Genomic DNA, 18,528 nt, shown 5'->3' with positions numbered 1-18,528 from the left:
GTATGTAGGGCCGGCTCTGTCATTAGGCAGAGTAAGGTGCCTGCCTCAGGCAGCTGATTTTTGGTGTCATGAAAGGGCAGCAAATGGTTATTTATTGAATTTAGTAATGTATTTTTTTACTGCCCTCTGTGAGGGGAAAACTACAATTCCCAGGATTATTTTGGGGAAACCATGTGCTTTAAACATAATGCTTGCCTGGAGGAACAATCTTCCCCCACCATGTGCTGTTTCAGGGGTTATTCTGAACCCCCTCCAGTCAATTGAGGGAGGCAGAAGGCATATAGGATGGAGAGAGGAGGGAAGCCCTCATTTCGCTAGCAGAAGTCTTTGTGTGGGTTTCCACTGGTGGGGCCCAGTTAGTTGATTCCAGTCTGAGGTTACGTATGCTGAGAACATCCTCTTCTAGCGCTTTCTAAAAGCTGGGTGCCTGGCATTGTTTCCTTTCTAGAGAGCCACCTCAGCCAGCAAGACACAACCGAGCTACACAGTCCACCGGCACCTTCTTCAGCAGATGGTTTCTTATGAGCTTCTTCAGCACCAGGTAAATGATGGACTTTACTCGGTTACTCCCTGTTTCCTTCCTTCTAGTTCAATAATCTAGTCTAGGTAAAAAGGTAAAGGGACCCCTGACCATTAGGTCCAGTCATGACCGACCCTGGGGTTGCGGCGCTCATCTTGCGTTATTGGCCGAGGGAGCCGGCATACAGCTTCCAGATCATGTGGCTAGCATGACAAAGCCACTTCTGGCAAACCAGAGCAGCGCACGGAAACGCTGTTTACCTTCCCGCCAGAGTGGTACCTATTTATCTACTTGCACTTTGACATGCTTTCGAACTGCTAGGTTGGCAGGAGCTGGGACAGAGCAATGGGAGCTCACCCCGTCGCGGGGATTCGAACCGCCGACCTTCTGATCGGCAAGCCTTAGGCTCTGTGGTTTAGACCACAGCGCCACCCGCGTCCCACTAGTCTAGGTAAATGGCGCTAAATGGAAACTGAGCTTCAGTGGAAAGAAGCACAAAGCAAGACTTTCACAGAGCAACTGGTTGCTAGAGCTTCTCAAAGCAGTCGTGATGTCAACAGGACTGCTACAGCCTCCTTCCTTTCCCTTGCAGGTGGGCAGCACTTCCTGGAATGGAGAGTTGAGCAGACATGCCAGTACAGTCTTGTATCTGCATGCTACACAAAAAGATATTTCAGACTTCCACCAGGTTATGGCGTGAGTATCTCCTGCACCCTTCCACCCGAGGCAGCAGCATATTGCCATGTGGAAGTTACTTCAGCAATCAAGTGGCATTTGGAGTTAGGGAGCTTACAGACTGTCGCTATTTTTAGGAGGTGGGATTCAATCGCATTCCAGCAAATTCAGGTTGTAGTTGGTTGGGAGGTTTTGCTTAACAAGTCTGCTTCCCCCAAAAGATTGGATTTTTTCCCCTGATGTGGGCCAAGTGATAGGGAAATGCGCTGGATGGTGTGGATAATACTGGCATTGATGCAACCTTCACAAACAAACCAGAACAAATGCTCCTTAAGTAGCCAATGTCATCTAATCTCTCTGCAAACAAATTGGGGTGGATGCTCAATAAAAGAAGTCATCTGGTAGCTCCCTTAGTCACAGATGCCTTCTGCTGATTCCTCTGTCAATCCTAGAATCCCATTCATGAGTTTGATTCATTTCCATATACTATGCCCACATTGTGAAGCACCCCCTTTGAACAGATCTTTCCAGAGCTATTGACAGAAGAGCCCTCTTCTCTTCCATTGCTTTGTTGTTTAGTTGTTTAGTCGTGTCCGACTCTTCGTGACCCCATGGACCAGAGCACGCCAGGCACTCCTGTCTTCCACTGCCTCCCGCAGTTTGGTCAAACTCATGTTCGTAGCTTCGAGAACACTGTCCAACCATCTCGTCCTCTGTCGTCCCCTTCTCCTAGTGCCCTCAATCTTTCCCAACATCAGGGTCTTTTCCAGGAAGTGGAATTGCTTAGCAATCTCCAATAACCAGTTTCAGCTTCTTCACCCTGTAGGTGGCGCAATGGGTCAGTGCTTGTGGCTGTCAACCAGAAGGTTGATGGTTCAAGTCCACTCAGGGACAGCTATGGACAGGATTCCTGCATTGCAGGGGGTTGGACTAGATGACCCTCAGGATCCCTTCCAACTGTATGATAATTCTACAAAAATCTAAATCCCCCCCCCCCCGAGATACATTAAGAAAACCTAGCCCCAGTTTTCTGCAAAGAGACGTAACCTGCACAATTTCATCCTGGCTAATGAATGTGAGCATTTGTGGGGGGTTTTAAATTGCAGAATCTGCAGTTCTTTGTTGGGTTGATTTTTGATATTCCTATTCCTTTTGAAGTGACTATTGTTCCTTCCTACTAATTTTGTGGGACATTTATCCTCATCGTTTCAGTGCTTATTGTGTGACTTCTCCCTCCTTGACACAGGCACTGGCTGGCTTACAGCAAGCTCTACCAGAACTTGGAGTTTGATAGCAGCTGCTTGCTCCACCAGATTACCAGCATAGAGTACCAGTGGGTGGAAGGTCGATTAAGACAGGAGCAGGTAAAAAGAAACCTGGAATTGCAAGTGCTAGTAGAGTAGAATATGCCGTCCAGCAGGAGACAGCCTCTGAACCATGTTTAACCTAAAAGGAGTTCCTGCTGAGTCCCCCCATGTGGACTGATGCAGAAACACTTATGCACGTGAATACTTAAGTATGCAAAAATGGCCACTACTTGGCACCTCTCAGTGCTGTGGTTGCCCTTTACCAGGTTTTTCTACTTTCTCTTGTTTTTTGTTCTGCTTTTGGGTCATTTTGGAAGATCTGTATGGCTGTTACCAATAGATGAGGAGGAAGGGTTGGGGTGAAACCAGCTTCGGGATGTAGACTGCTTTCAGGTTTCTTAACTGCTTTGAGGAGTGTTAAATGTCTGACATTTTAATATCTTTTTATATTTTTCTGGAAGCCACCCAGAGTTGATGGGTGGGGTGTAAATAATAACATTATTTAGATTAATCAATCCCGAGTGCTTTCTTTTCTTATCACAGCCTTTGATCCTCCTTGGGTGACTGAGGGGGTGGGTCACTTTTCTCAAAAGGTACTTCTCACTAGGTCTGCTATATATATATATATGTATGTATGTAAACAAACAAATATTTGTTGCTTTCCTTAGAATGTAGAACTGGCTGACTCTTTTCAGTCCTTGCTGGCCTATGGGATTTCTCTCATCCGGAAGTACCAGATTGTCTTTCCGCTTTCTGCTCCTAATTCTACAAAGAAGCTACAATCACTGCTCAGGTGAGCTGTCACAAAGCTTCCCTATGAAAAGGGACCACAATCAGCCCTCCCCACACCTCGACTTAGGAATAAAGAGGCAAAGCTGTGTGTCATATCTGCATACTGATGACACGTCAGTCCAAGCCTACAGAGGATTTCTCCTTTTGCATCTGTATGGATGGTAATAACCTTGAGGGATAAGATAGAACACTGAAGGACCAAAAGGATGGAGTGTAACAGATTACCCAGTGTCAACTTCTGGAATCGCCCTTCCAGAAGGGACCAGCACCACCGTAACCCCATTCGTCAAACTCCTAACCAAAGGTGGTCTTGAAGGGTACTAGGGTTGATGGTGTGGAAAGCCATTAGGAGCCCTGCTAGAAGAGAGATCACAACTCATGTGTGATAACAACAACAACAACAACAATTTTATTTGTATCCCACCCTCCCCAGCCAAACCCAGGCTCAGAGTGGATAACAACAAGTAAAAATAGCACAATGTGCATAAAATCACACAGTCAATTAATTAAAATACATTCTAAATTCAGTTCAGAATCAAATTAATGGCAACCATTGGATTAGAGTTCTGTGAGGATTATAGAAGGAAAGAGGGGGTCAGACTGTGCCTTGGCCAAAAGCCTGGCGGAACAGCTCCATCTTGCAGGCCCTGTGGAAAAGATGTCAAGTCCCGCAGGGCCCTAGTCTCTTGTGACAGAGCGTTCCACCAGATCAGGGCCATGGCTGAAAAAGCCCTGGCTCTGGTTGAGGCCAGCCTAACCTCCCAGTGGCCTGGGATCTCCAAGATGTTTTTATTTGAAGACCGTAAGGTCCTCCGTGGGACATACCAGGAGAGGCGGTCCCATACGTATGAGGGTTCTAGGCCATAGGAAAAATGAATTCCAAATGTTTATTCAAATAGCATTAAACTTCATCAATGCTTCTTCTCATTGTCACACAGAGTCTTGGTGCAGATGTGTAAAATGAAAGCCTTCAGAGAACTTTGTACAGAGACCCCCGACCTTCAGGAAATGGTGACAGAGGCACTGAAGGTACATGGCCACTGGGCCTCCCCCCCCCCAAGCTCACATTGAGATATTGAGGGCTTCTATATTCCTTCCTTCAGTGTGGAGCTGGAGCTAGAAAATGGTTAGTCTAATCCTGTTTTCCAAAACTGACCACCAGTGCTGGTCTTTGGGTTGTCCATGACTGCCACCCTAGAGAAATCCATGCTTCAGCTTTTCTTCAGAGAGTCTGTTGAGCAAGTAGCATTTGCTAGAAGGCTCAAAAGATCAGTCTAAGACCCCAGAAACTTTTCCCCTGTCTTGTGTGATCTTTGAGTATCTAGCACAATGTAGCTTCCGGCCATGGCCCTAGTTAATACATTGTTCAGATGTGATTAATCCCTGTCTTCACATCTGAATGTGGATTTTTAATGGGCTTGGAAGCATGTGGTGGAACGTGACTGTAGTACTCTTCATTCCTTGCCCTGTTTTCTCAGACTGGAACAGCAGAGTGGTTTCAGATGAAGAAGCAACACCTGAAGCCGATGGTAAAGGTAAGTGTGTGTGTGTGTTTGTTTGTTTTAGTTGGACAGAGCTTACACTGAGAGCATGTTGCTGGGTTGTTGAATTCTGCATCTCATAGATTCTGGGATGGATGAAAGTAGGCAATGCTTCACACATTGCATTTCTTGTCCATATGGATAGACCCAAATGAGCGCTCATTTGTAGTTAAATGTAATCCAGGCAATTTCGGATAAGGCCACCAGCGCCTTCCTTAATCATCAGCTGGTAAGTGGCAGAGGTGAGAGGGGGGGGGAGGAGAGGTGACCATATGGCATACTGGCACTTACTGCCTGTTATCTTCTCCATTCCTTCTGCAGACTATGGAGGAGTGTGGGAAGGCCCTGGTCACTCTTCTTCTGGAGGTGAATGCGGATCTCCAGCGGAGCCACAAAACTTATAACAAATATTTCACCAAGTAAGTCTCTGGAAGACATTTTTCTGTTCCCTGCTCACTCTCTCCGCTGAAGAAATATGTCCCAAAATCTTTCTTTAGCAACAGAAGGTCCAAGCGGTTGAGACCAAGCATAGCAGAATCTTACCCCAGTGTGTTATAGTTGCTAGTTCTTCCCAGGAGAATTAACACTTGTTTATTTTAAATATTACTTTACTTAAAAACACACATTCAATTTGACTTCTTTTGTACCATTCCCCTGCCTAGAAATTTATTCTTTTCATGCTGTTTAAATCTCTCCCATCTGGAATTCCTCAGATATTTCTGACATTTTTAGCTACGTACTATTTTTATGGGATGGACACTTTTGAGGACAGGGCCTCAGAGGACCAGGGTCTCTCCTTATCCTTCCTCAAAATGGACATAGGAATATAAGAAGAGCCTGCTGGATCAGGCCAATGGCCCATCAAGCCCAGCATCCTGTTCTCACAGCAACTGAGCAGATGCCTGTAGGAATCACACAAGCAGGACCCAAGCACAAGAACACTCTCCCAGCCCCTTTCCCAGGTTCCAGCAACTGTTGGCAAGTCCCAGCATGGCAGCGATGAATTACTCTGTGCAACCCGTTTGCCTTTTGGTTGACATTTCTGGGGGCCCAGCTTGATTGGTACTGAAAGGGACTGGATCTGGCTTTGGGCCTCTAGCTGCAGATTCCTTATTACCGGGCCTGAAAGGATTCAGTAATACAGTGTCTTCTTGGCACATTTCTGACCACCTGTTTCTTTCCCCTCCCCCTCCTGTGTAGCACTGTCAGAGTGGACCTCTTCTCAATTGCATATCTTGAAATGCAGAAGCAGGTGAGTAGCTTGCTTTGTGGATCTGTTGCAAAGAAGGACTCCAGTTCTTTTATGTGCCACAGCAGTGGTGGAAGAGGCTGGGGAAAGGATGAAGCAGTGACTGCCTCAATTTTTATTTTTATTTTTTGTCATAAGCAAGAACTCTGGGCTTCGTCTGCTAGTCCCAGTGGGTGGTAAGATTAACCTGAGTCTCATTTGCGATGAAGCTTCACTTACCCTGAACCAGCTATGTTCATGTTTAATCTCGGAACTGGTTCATAGGTCCATTTCATCTTGTTTTTTGAATCAGTGTGTGTGCCAACCAGCCCTGTGAGTACATGCAGTCCAGCTCAGGTGCTAAGAGACCCTGATTGTGAGTTTCTGGGCATAGCTTCTTCTTGAATGTTTTGCTGTTGCAGATGCTCTGGGAACACCATCAGTCATTACACACTGATCCAAAATGGGGTGGGTTTTTTTCTTTTTTTTGGCAGGGTGTGTGTTCTTAATGTAAACCCTTTTTTCAAATAAGACCTGTGACGCAGGTTATGTGGCAGATCCATTCAGGATTAATGTGCCACAGATGTTTGCAATCCTTCAGGTGGAAATGCTCTGTGGTTTTCCTTTTGGTTCATGTGCTTATCGAAGGTTCAGGGCCTTGGGTGGAGTGTCCTGGTTAGTCTATGAAAGAGCCCTTTTGCATGTTTGGAACAATGGCATCAATTAAAGAAGAAGGCATACATACTTCCTCTTTGTTAGACTGAGAACCCTAGCCATTACGGACCCAATTTTCTGCATAGTAGAGGTTGGAAAATGTGGGGAGAGAAACACAAGCCCCAGTATGTCTCCGTCCTTGCCACCCTCACTTACCTGGCAGTGATGGCCTTAATTTCCAGGCAGGTGATGGTCGGCAGAGGAGCAATAGCTACAATAATAGCAAACCATGCAGGGCTTGCATCTGAGCAGGATGCAAATTGTGACAGTCCTGACCAGGCTTCCTCAAACTCAGCCCTCCAGATGTTTTGAGACTACAATTCCCATCATCCCTGACCACTGGTCCTGCTAGCTAGGGACCATGGGAGTTGTAGGCCAAAAACATCTGGAGGGCAGAGTTTGAGGAAGCCTGGTGCTTAGGGCCGGGATTTTCCAATATCTGACCAGTTGTGTTGTAGGCCAGCTGAATTTTTAAAATAATAGTATTCAAAGGCTACCCAAAGCACAGCTTATCAAATGAGTCTTCCCTGAGTCAATAGGAATGGCTGTCTGCCCTCTGGATTGCAGGGCCTGCTGTATGTTCACTGGTTCTCATTGGCCCACTCTAGTTTTTGTTGCCATTCTAGGTTTCCCATTATGTCAAGGAGCAGCTGAGAAAGATTGACAGTGGCATGTCCCAGCTCACAGCAGAGAGTCTTTTCCAGCTCTATCTCAGCCTGCAGGAACTATATCGCATGAAGGACCTTGTGTGCAACAGGTGCTGACCTCTTTGAAGGTCAAAGCTTTTGCTTTCAGCCTTGGATCTGTTCTTATGGCCACCACATGGAGGCTCCTTATCCGTTTCACTAGTGTGTGGGCATTTCTGTGTGTGCGTGTGCTTATAGTGTTATGAGTTTGGGGTTGGGAGCAGGCTGCATGTGAGGCCCTTCTAACCCCTGAATCCAGCAAGTGTTAAAATAAATAAATAAGCCAGGCTATCTTATTTTGTGTAGAAGTGATTGGGTGATGGGCTATTAAGGGAAACAAAGGAAAGGGGGCTCTATGTGAGATAGCAAAATAGCAAATGGGTGGAGCCCCTCCCTCAACTCAGAGATAGTTAGAAGGACAAAGCCTGAGTTTAGAGTTGAAAGTGGCAGTGATGTGACCTAGAAGCAAAGCAAAAAAGCTGGACAGGGAGTTAGAGCAGCACTTGAGCAGTGTTTGATTTCTGTTTGAATCCAAGGCTTGTAGCTATGGGAGAAACAAGATCCTTTTGGGGCATTAATGCTGCAAACCCCTCCTCCATCATAGGCTCGGGTTGTATATATGTGCAAATAAACCATAGATCATAAAGAAACCAGTCTCTGCTGTGCCTCATTAACATGATAGTATTGCAGCAATAAAGCTGCCAGCACATTTGCCAAGCTATGCAGGGTCCAGTATGGTTTCAAAAGGGAACATGAACCCTGGAACCCCTAGAATCCTGCATTGCTTGAAGATTGGGAGTGGTGTGCAACAATGCACAAGGAAGGGCCTGTTGGGACAGACTTGCTATTGTTGCCCCTGGCCGGGATGACTAATCCGTGGAGCCAATTCAGGCAGAAATTTAGCACAAGTTAGATGACTTAGTCTCAGTTATTGAATCTTCTGGGTTAAGTACGTAGGTTCTGGTTTTGTATCTTTTCTTTCCAGGGAAGGTCCTCTTGAACTGACAAATTACCACCAGTGGTTCAAGGAAGCCATCCCCAAGTGGCTCCAGAAGGCATACACCATAGCCTTAGAAAGGACTCAGAGAGCTATCCAGGTAGACCAGGTAATGAATGGATCCCCATCCAGGGAAGGGTCAATTCTTATTGCTTACAGCCTTATGGCATTCACATATAGAGGCTCCTGTATTAACAGGTGACTTTTGCCAATAGACATGGTGACCGTTCTGGTGAGATGCAAAGCGGGATTAAATCCCAAAAGGAACAATGTGTGCAAAATCATCATCATCATTGTTAGGTTGAAGACACATTTAATCAGTGCTTTCCCCCCCTCAAAAAAGGAGAGAGGTACTCTAATTTTCCTACTCATATTGAAATACTACCCCTCAATGAGGCCAAACTTAGATTCACAAAATGTTTAGAGGTATGCATACCCCTGCGTCATCCCCCCACAGAAAAAAAACCCCAGTGCATTTAAGTAAGCATTTTTTAATTTTAATACCCCCTCCAAAGTCTTAATAGCTACTTCCACTGGACCAACATCACTGAAGTAAGTGGAGCATTCTAAATTAAGTGATCAGACGAACAGCCAGCCAGGTGTGAAAATCCCCTTTTGTTCCTAGAGATCCAGGCTCCAAATTAACTGAAGCACTCAACAAATCTGCCCTTGATTATTTATGCCGTTTCCCTTCTTTTGTTTCTCTTCAGCTGACACCACTAGGAGAGCTGAATAAGCACAGCACATCCACGGTGGACTTATCAACTTGCTATGCTCAGATGGTAAAGACCTGGCAGCAACTGGACTGGCCGGATCCTGAAGAGGCCTTCATGATCATGGTGAAATTTGTTGAGGTGCGTATACAGTAAGGATGGGCTGTGTTCCATTTTCATCTGTGATCCACTCATAAGTCTTTTCGCTCTTGTTTCCACATTAATCTGTGAATTTGTGCAGAAATCCATACCAAAAATAGCATTTAAATACCCATACAGTGGTACCTCGGTTTATGAACACAATTGGTTCCGGAAGTCTGTTCATAAACTGAAGCGTTCATAAACTGAAGCGAACTTTCCCATGGAAAGTAATGGAAAGTGAATTAATCCGTTCCAAATGGGTCCGTGGTGTTCGTAAACCGAAAATTCATAAACTGAGGTGTTCATAAACCGAGGTCCCACTGTATATATATATATATATATATATATATATATATATATATATATATATTAAACGTATATTTCAAAAAAATTTAAATGCACTTTTTCAATGTACTGTAAAAGGTAAAGGTAAAGGTACCCCTGACCATTAGGTCCAGTCGTGACCGACTCTGGGGTTGCGCGCTCATCTCCCTTATTGGCCGAGGGAGCCGGCGTATAGCTTCCAGGTCATGTGGCCAGCATGACAAAGCCACTTCTGGCAAACCAGAGCAGCACATGGAAACGCCGTTTACCTTCCCGCTGTAGCGGTTCCTATTTATCTACTTGCACTTTGACATGCTTTCGAACTGCTAGGTTGGCAGGAGCTGGGACCGAGCAACGGGAGCTCACCCCGTCACAGGGATTCGAACCGCCGACCTTCTGATCAGCAAGCCCTAGGCTCAGTGGTTTAACCACAGCGCCACCTGGGTCCCTTTCAATGTACTGTACATACATCTAAATATATTTTGATACAGCTTTTCGATTGGAGAACTTGTCATAACATTCAGGAAGTGCAAGAGCTGATGGATCTTCACATTAGCCCTGGAGGTGTAGTATAGAGGAAGATGTTCCAATTTAGTAACACTGAGATTCCGTGTGATGCACAGAAACAAATCCTACGAATGTTGGGGAAGATCCACCCCACTGTACACAACTTCGTACATGAACCTGGCACTTGAAACTTTTAAGATGCTGGAAACAAGGGTGCCAGCTGAGAACCTATAGTCCTCAAAGAGGCATACAGATGAGACCCAAAAACAATCAAGCAGGTCAACAGCAGCTGAAACAACAAAAAGCCCAGTGCTTTGTGCTTGCACCTGGTCTCACAGTTTTTTACACCTGCTCTTTCATTATACTCTGAGAAGTAGTACTAGAAAAGAAGTATTACATTCTTCCAGTAGAAAAAAAGAACCCACCTTAATTTGGGATAGAGGATAGGAATATTTATTTGTTAATTATTATTATTATTTCTTAAAGATATTTCTTGCCCACTTGCCACCCCTTTGGTCCCTAATTACCCAAATTACCCCCCAGACCAGATGTATTTCATTCTTACGATGCTCTTATTGCCTGATGAAGGAATCTCCTCTGCCTAGGCCTTCCCACATCCTTGTAGGAAGCAGTGAAATCCATGCGGTGAACTGATGCACTGGGAGTCTTTACCTCCATAGAGCACAACATCCTCAAGCTTCTTCCTTCTTTTTTTTTTTTTTGACTTCTTAGGACATATGTAAAATTGCTCTGATGTACTGCCGGCTGATCAAGACAAGGGCAGAGGAATTGTCATCAAAGAAACACAAAGAGGGAGAAGCTGCAAACAGGGTGAGCGATGGAGCCAGTTTCTGACAAAGGGCGCTGTTCAAGTAGGCGTTTGGGAGGTGGGAAAGTCCCACCAACTCTTGAGGCTACAGAATTCTGACATTCTGCTTCACAGCAGGTGGAATGCATAGGTTTCTTGCTTTATTTCTCTCCCCCCCCCCCCCGCCAGCTCTGCGTTGTGGTGAACAACATCGAGCAGCTCCGCATGATGATCCTGAAGCTGCCGTCCCAGCTGGACTGGGCACGCCTGGAGCAGAAGACGGGAGCAGTCATTGCGCCAGAGCAGATCCAGCACACCTTGCATCACCAGCTTCAGGCTACCGTCACTTGCCTCAACAACGAGATCCGTGGCGTGGTGCAGACCCTGGCAAGCAAAGTAACCCGGCAGCCTTGGCATTCCTCTTGATAAGCTCAGTCTGGCAGGGAAAGGTCTGGGAGGGGCATGGCTGGAAATGGCAGAATGGGGCCAACACGAGATCGCCCATGTTTTGCAACCCGTGGTTACGGCTCCCTGAGATAAAGCTGTGTGTATTCTGCATTTCTGTACAAGAGCCATACTGAGCATGCGGGATTTTGCATACAATTCAGCATCTCAAGAAACCCAAGATTTGTATGAAAACATTAACATTTTTAAAATAATTCTTATGAAAATTTCTCACACTGTTCTGTGTGAAATTTCAGAAGCCAAAGCAGAAGAGGAGGGGGGGGAATCTTCATAGGAAGCTGCCTTTATAGGAGACTCAGACCAAATAGCCTATCTTGTTCAAGATTGTTTACATTAACTAGCAGCAGCTATCCAGCATTTCCCACTTGGACTTTTTATTCATGCAAAGCAAATGCTTTGCCAGTGAGTTTTGCCCTTCAGTCCCCCCCCCCCCCCGCGTTCCTTGTCTAAAGCAGCAGAAACGTTGTAAAAACTAGGAAATAGACACACCATTGGCAGAGGTATTTTATATTGGCATGTAATGGCAGCCTTCCATACCTGACTAATGCAGTGATTACTAAGATAATGTATGTGAACTGTTTTGAGCACTTAGAAAGCATATTTTGATAGGTAATATTAAGCACATGCGTTTTTATTTGGCAGCTGCATGCTGGAATTGCCAGGCACATCCAGGAGTTGTACACCTGCAGTGCTTCCAGGAACCCAGAAGATGTGAGTCTTGGAATGCCGAAATAAATCATTTTTTTAGGCTACATGTTGTTGTGCTAAATGTGCTTCTTGGCTCTTTTGCCCTATCCATGTCTTGGCTAGTCCTACATTCAAAAGAAGCCACAACCGAAACTAGTAATGTACAATACTCATGCCCCTGGTTTTAACTCTCGGCCTTGAACTGTAAGATCTATGCCTTCTGGAGCATAGGGCTGTATGACTTTTCAGCAAATAGTTTGGCATTTTTGGAGCAATATGTTAGATCTCTGTAGAGGTGGTGCAGGGAGGTGTTCAGGAGCCACAAAGAAGGTGGAAATAGGGCGGCTTGAGTCACGTCTGAACTTACTGAGAAGAATGGGAGTATGTAAGTTCATGTAAAAAAAGGCAAGCAATCATGGCGACACCCACCTTGTTCCACAGCTGTTACTACCGTCACTTTATTGTCACTACTATTGTGTTCCGACTACTAATAACAGGGGCGCAGGTGGCGCTGTGGGTTAAACCACAGAGCCTAGGGCTTGCCGATCAGAAGGTCGGTGGTTCGAATCCCTGTGACGGGGTGAACTCCCGTTGCTCGGTCCAGCTCCTGCCCACCTAGCAGTTTGAAAGCACATCAAAGTGCAAGTAGATAAATAGGTACGGCTCTGGCGGGAAGGTAAACGGCGTTTCCGAGTGCTGCTCTGGTTCACCAAAAGCGGCTTTGTCATGCTGGCCACATGACCCGAAAGCTGTCTGCAGACAAACGGCGGCTCCCTCGGCCAATAAAGTGAGATGAGTCGTCCGCAACGGGACCTAATGGTCAGGGTTCCCTTTATCTTTACTTTTACTACTAATAACTACTAATACCGGTAACAATATAGAATTAGCTTTGAGAATTCCTCCACAGAGCTAAGAGAAGTTGACACTTTCTCTCTTTTTCTTTTTTTTATCATCTTCCAGGACTATCTAAAGTCCTTTTTGTGTGTATAATTTTTATTAATTTTTCTGTTTTCCAATTTAAAATATTCATTTTTACATCCCTAAGATATCAAGGACTTCCCTTCTCTTTCCATGGTTCATTTTACATATCATAAATCCCTACATATTTTACAAAAACGATACCTTTCAGTATTCCATTATTGGGACGTTGATATTATCCTTTATGATTTGTTGCTTTCTTGTTGTTGTTTTTGTTAAAAAAAATCCAGTCATAAATAGGTTGCTGTGAATTCTACCGGAGACAGAAATCTGTCCTATATTTTCCTCTGCTCAGTTTGTAGGGTGAACTCCTCTGCAGTGTTGCAATATGCACTGACTGGAGGATCATTACCACAACACGTTTTATTTCTTTGATAAAATTGCTAGACGGCTTAATGTTGGGGTGGGGTGGGGAATCCTATTGATGTGCATATCTATAGTAAAAAAATAGCATAAAATTACTAAGATCATAAAAACACAATAAAATACAATATTAGGACAATGCAGGGGTGCAGAATCCAGTCTTAAGAGTTAGGAAAGGCCTGAGCAAAGAGATACATTTTCAGGCAACACGTAATGCAGGTAACTGAAGGCACTTCATGAATCTCAGAGGGGTGTGTGGTCCAAACTGCAGGGGCATCATCCCCCCATTTTGTCTTTTATCTTACCTGCTTTGGACTAGGCTAGGTTGGAGAGGGAGTCCAACAATCTTTTGCCTCTATGTTATAAACCACATACAGAGGATATTAAAAGTGCCATCAGTACGACACACAAGAGGAGTGTAATTTTCAAAAAGCACATTTTTTTTTACCCTACATGTTGCCTCTTATTCATGCAATGTACATGTGTTAGCATTGTATATTTCAGGTGGCGGCTACACTGGCACACAGAGACTGTGTGCATAAGAGTGTTGACCAGCTAGCACATAGGGTAAAAAGCCTTCAAAAATGTTTTGCTGGCCATGTTGAGCAGCAGCAGAGGAAGGCATTTTACATACCTTGTATGGAGGCCTCTGAAATGTTCAGTATAGACTCCACAGTACTCTTCCCTTTCTCTCTATTTTCTCTGATCTTTTTTCTCCCTGCTGCTCTAGTGCATCACCCCTTTAATGATATTTTTGGAATGCGAGTTCCAGTATCTAAGTGCGAACCTGGTCCAAGAGAACTTCAACAGGTGAGCCAGAAGCCTGACATTGTTACGATATATTTTTTTCTCCAATCATCATTTTATAGTAGCAATTACATTGTATAGTAGTAGTCTGTGGCCCTATGTCCAGTAGAAGGATCTTCTCCCTCCCAGAAATTCTGCAGCACATAATCCCAGTGTTTCCCTGCTGGGTTTTGAAGCTCTCCAAATGCAGATTTACTAGTTACGGCTATTTGGGGATGGTAGCCACTCTGCACATGCTCAGAGGCATTCCATTCTTTACTTATTTCGACTTCCTTGGGCCCCAGTGTTGAATCCCTAGCAAATTGGCAAGATGTTTGAGAAGGGATCAAACAGACACAGGGTCCTTTAGAGGCCTCCCAACTGTCTTGTTCTTCTGAACTGTTTTTGGAAACCGTTATGGTTGAAAAGAGGTGCATAAATATTCTTACGTAAATAAAATGAAATATTGGAGCTCCTTTGAATGCTAGCGGGACTCTCCAATGCTATGTTTAAAAAACCTTTATTTTACCAATTTACTTCTGGGTCTAGGACCGCCTATGATGAGTCTACTGTTGTGCATTTAAAAAAATAAAATCCCCCCTTCACCCATAGTTCACCTCACCCACAGAATTTAGTTTAAAGTTGATAAATGAAACCTCTGGGAATAAGGGAGCTAGTAAGCTGCCCCTGGCTTTCTTTCTCGTCCATCCCAGAGTCTAACGGATTCTGCTGGTATCCAGTGGCAACCTAGTTTCCATCTCTGCTTTCTCTCCCCTCCAAACAGCCTCTTGGAGCTGCTGTGGATTCACACTCTGGACATGCTGAAAGGGGCTGCAAAACAGCAACTTGGCAACTTGGCGTACTTCAAGAAATTGCAGTTTGCCCTCAAGGTACTTAGACATGTGGAATAGAATGTAGGACGGAGCACCTGACTTTCTTTGTTGGGCTTTAACAATGGAGCATTCAGTCCTTTTATTTCTTCTCTCCCCCCTCCCCCCAACCCCTCTCATTCCATAGAACTTGGAGCGGTGTTTTCATGGAGATGGCTGTGGTCTGCCAGAGGATACCCTCCACACTGCAACATTTACAGTAAGATGTTACAAGCCCAATTGGGCTCTCTGGAGCATTGGGAGCGGGGTGAGGGATCCCTCCACCATGAACAAGCCAATGGGACTCGGCTACACTTGTCAATTAAATCGTTATAATTGCGTTATAAAAATGTGACACCAGATGGCGCTGTAGAGCAATGGGATTTTCCATTAAGAGCTTTTATAACGTGTTTTTCTATAGCACTTAAAAAAAACACCTATATAGATCCACCCTAGGCATGCACAAAACATCACCTAAGAATGGTGTAATTGCTGATCACCAGTGATCCTTAGAACAAGTGGGCCTCCAGTCTTACTTGCTGCTTAGATTACCTGTTTCAAATTTAATTTGTCTTGCATAATCTGTCAATTTGGGGGGTTGGTTTTGTTTTTTAAAAAATGGCTTAATATCCCACTAGTACAATTTCTGCTCAAACCCACTTGTCTCCTAGGCTCTGGAAGAAGAACTGGACCTCTGCTCTTCCACCAGCAGAAATCTTATCCAGAAGTACTTCAGTGCCCGAATCCAGCAGCAGGTGTGTGACTTCAGTGGGCTCTGGCTCCTGTTTACGAAGAAGATTGCATCTCCTTGTTCGCTCTTCCTTGTGCTGAATGATATTGTTACGTCTTATTTGCTTGCGTTATTTGTGGCTAAGATCATCACTGTTGATTTACAGCAGGGATGTGAGACCTGTGTTCTTATAGACGAATTGATGGAGAGTTAGGTTATATTCCGCTCGTACTGTTGGAGGCAGTACACCTCTGAATACTAGTGGCTCGAAAAGAGTAGGAGGGGAGGGAGTTGTTGTGCTCAGGTCCAACTTCTCATCGACCCTTGATTGCCCCCTGTGAGGACAGGATGCTGGCCTAGATGGGGCAATAGCCTGATCTAGCAGGCTCTTACATTTTGTGGCCCAACAGTTCTTATTAGATCACAGCTCCCATACTACCTGATTATTTGCTGTCTGGGGCTGATGGGTCACACTCCAAAAACATATGTAGGGGCCACAGATTCCCCCATCCCTAATTTCCCAGATGGAACTTGAAGTGATGTTTATCACCGTTTACAACTATGGTATAGGGAGACCAGGACCATTAATTGCTGGCAAGCAAACTGGGGCATTTGAAATGCATCCTGACTTCTCTGGTTGTTCTTATTAGACAGAGGCTAGCCCTGAAAAATACGGGGCTGTGACCATCAAGGCCCTCTACCGCCACTCGGAACAAAAGCTGCGCGTCGAGGTGCTCAACGCTGTCAACCTCCTTCCCCTGGACTCCAATGGTGAGAGAGCCCTTGAGCCAAAGGAACGTGTCTCATCTCCTTATTAGTGCAGGCGCATGATCCTGGAATGCTGTATACGGTTCTGGTTGCCTCGTCTCAAAAAGGAGTTGGAAAAAGTTCAGAAACGGTCGATCAGAATGATGATGACAAGGGAGAGTGAATCACTTCCCTTATGAAGCAAAGTTGCAACATTTGGGAGTTTTAAGTTTAGAGAAAATGTGATCACAATGGCTATGCTCTGCCTTCACTGTTGGAGGTAGCAAGGCTTCTGAATAGCAGTTGCTGGAAACCACGGGAGGGGAGAGTGCTCTTGCGCTCATGTTCCCATGGGCAACTGTTCAGCCACTGTGAGAACAGAATGCCGAACTAGAAAACTGGAAAATACAGGTTGGTGTTTTGGTTACAACGGTAGAGTATAGATGTTGCAGAAAACATTCATGTGTGAGCAGCACTGGTCCCATCTGGGAGTCCCATTCAAATCTGAAAGGCAATTGCAATTGCTGGTGGTTTGGATAAATACAGCTTTAATATCTGAAGGGAGAAGGGGCTGAGCAGTCTGTAGGAACTACAGTGCAGTTCATTCACATTTCCAGAAGAGGTGGTTGTTGTCTCACTTAAGTGCACTTGACTCCTTGTGCAAAAATCACAGCGGAGAACATTTGAGCGTTTACACACTTGGCTCTTTTAAGAACACAGCGTGAGTTCTGCATGCTTGGGACCTGGAATTGGTAAATAAAGATTTTAGTAAAAGTGAGCCAAGGGGGGAAAAATGGATGGACCTGCTCCAGAGAGTTGCTGCATCAGGAAGGCGCCCTTTGCTTAGTGGCAGAGACTAAGCCTTTTATGCAGAAGATCCCAGGTTCAATCTCTGGTACCTCCAGACAGCTGAAAAATATTAGCAGGCTAGGAAAGACGCCAAGTCTTAGACATTGGAGAGCCACCACTGCCCCATCAGACTCCACAGCATTGGGCCACTAGGTAGACCCAAAGCACTGACTCAGTAAAAAGGCAGTTTCCCATTTTCAACCTAGAAGGCTGAAACTTAACTCTCAGCAGCCATAGGGGTTTGCTTGCTAGAAGGTCTTTGATGGGTCAGTAATGTACTTGGCTTCCGTTCACAATTTATCAAAAGAAAGTGCTAACAAACATTCTCTGGTGGGGGAATGGGGTGAACCAAGATAAAGACTCTTAAAATTGCAGGACACCACCAGGTGCCAAGTGAATGCAACTTATGCTTGGGTGTGTGTTAGAGGAACAGATGCCCCAGGACAGACTTGCTGTTTGCTGATGATTTACTTCTTCCAATCCCCCTCACCCCCAGGCTTAAGCGACCCCTTCATCCAACTGACCCTGGAGCCACGGCACGAGTTCCCCGAGGTTATGACACGGACGACCCAGTGCATAAAGAACAATCTCCACCCTCTCTTTGATGAAGTATTTGAATTGTATGTATTATTGTTATTTATTGAATTTATATACTGCCCTATGCCCAGAGATCTCAGGGTGATTCACAGACTAAAATCAAAATATAAAACCACAAAATAAAATAAAAATAGCTACCCTCCTTTCCTGCCCTGCAGATCTTTGCCATGGTAGGGTTTTTTAAAAGCCAGGCAGCGCCCATGGGTCTTAAACCACTGGAAGCGATTGTGGGATTCAAGCAATGCATTGGTCAATGGAACCGCTGGGCTAAGATGGCTCAGCCCTTGCCAGGGTTGACACAGCTTGATAAGTAGCATGAGATAGTGAAGGCCAGCGTCCACTTGCTGATCTCCCTACTTACAACCAATCCGGGGAGTGGAGGCCCTGGCTGTCAGCTTCCTCCTCCTGAGCCTCAGTTTTGCCCTTGCAGAACGCAGCAGGTGGGTGGGTGGGGGAACAACGCTGAAATTAAGTCAGCTTGGCCTTGTCTCTATCTCCCCCTAC

The 18,528-nt window shown here is 45.1% G+C and overlaps 1 protein-coding gene across 4 annotated transcripts in view; it reads left to right on the top strand.

Moving 5' to 3' along the window:
• Positions 1-18,528, top strand: part of UNC13D (unc-13 homolog D) — a 55,758-nt gene that overhangs the window by 32,444 nt on the left and 4,786 nt on the right. For all 4 annotated transcript variants that reach the window (XM_035104510.3, XM_035104507.3, XM_035104509.3 and 1 more), the window contains 20 exons: positions 449-541; positions 1,113-1,216; positions 2,442-2,559; positions 3,171-3,295; positions 4,233-4,323; positions 4,773-4,829; positions 5,157-5,254; positions 6,036-6,087; positions 7,404-7,534; positions 8,449-8,569; positions 9,171-9,314; positions 10,878-10,976; positions 11,143-11,349; positions 12,061-12,129; positions 14,177-14,256; positions 15,017-15,122; positions 15,250-15,321; positions 15,773-15,856; positions 16,482-16,602; positions 17,924-18,047. In XM_035104510.3, the coding sequence (XP_034960401.1) occupies positions 449-541; positions 1,113-1,216; positions 2,442-2,559; positions 3,171-3,295; positions 4,233-4,323; positions 4,773-4,829; positions 5,157-5,254; positions 6,036-6,087; positions 7,404-7,534; positions 8,449-8,569; positions 9,171-9,314; positions 10,878-10,976; positions 11,143-11,349; positions 12,061-12,129; positions 14,177-14,256; positions 15,017-15,122; positions 15,250-15,321; positions 15,773-15,856; positions 16,482-16,602; positions 17,924-18,047 (2,096 nt within the window). The remainder of the gene's footprint in view (positions 1-448; positions 542-1,112; positions 1,217-2,441; positions 2,560-3,170; positions 3,296-4,232; positions 4,324-4,772; positions 4,830-5,156; positions 5,255-6,035; positions 6,088-7,403; positions 7,535-8,448; positions 8,570-9,170; positions 9,315-10,877; positions 10,977-11,142; positions 11,350-12,060; positions 12,130-14,176; positions 14,257-15,016; positions 15,123-15,249; positions 15,322-15,772; positions 15,857-16,481; positions 16,603-17,923; positions 18,048-18,528) is intronic.

Source organism: Zootoca vivipara, chromosome 2 (assembly GCF_965207765.1).
Source record: "Zootoca vivipara chromosome 2, rZooViv2.hap1.1, whole genome shotgun sequence".
NCBI classification, from domain to species: domain Eukaryota; kingdom Metazoa; phylum Chordata; class Lepidosauria; order Squamata; family Lacertidae; genus Zootoca; species Zootoca vivipara.
Note: the sequence above shows the minus strand (reverse complement) of the source record. Positions and strands in the feature narration are given on the sequence as shown.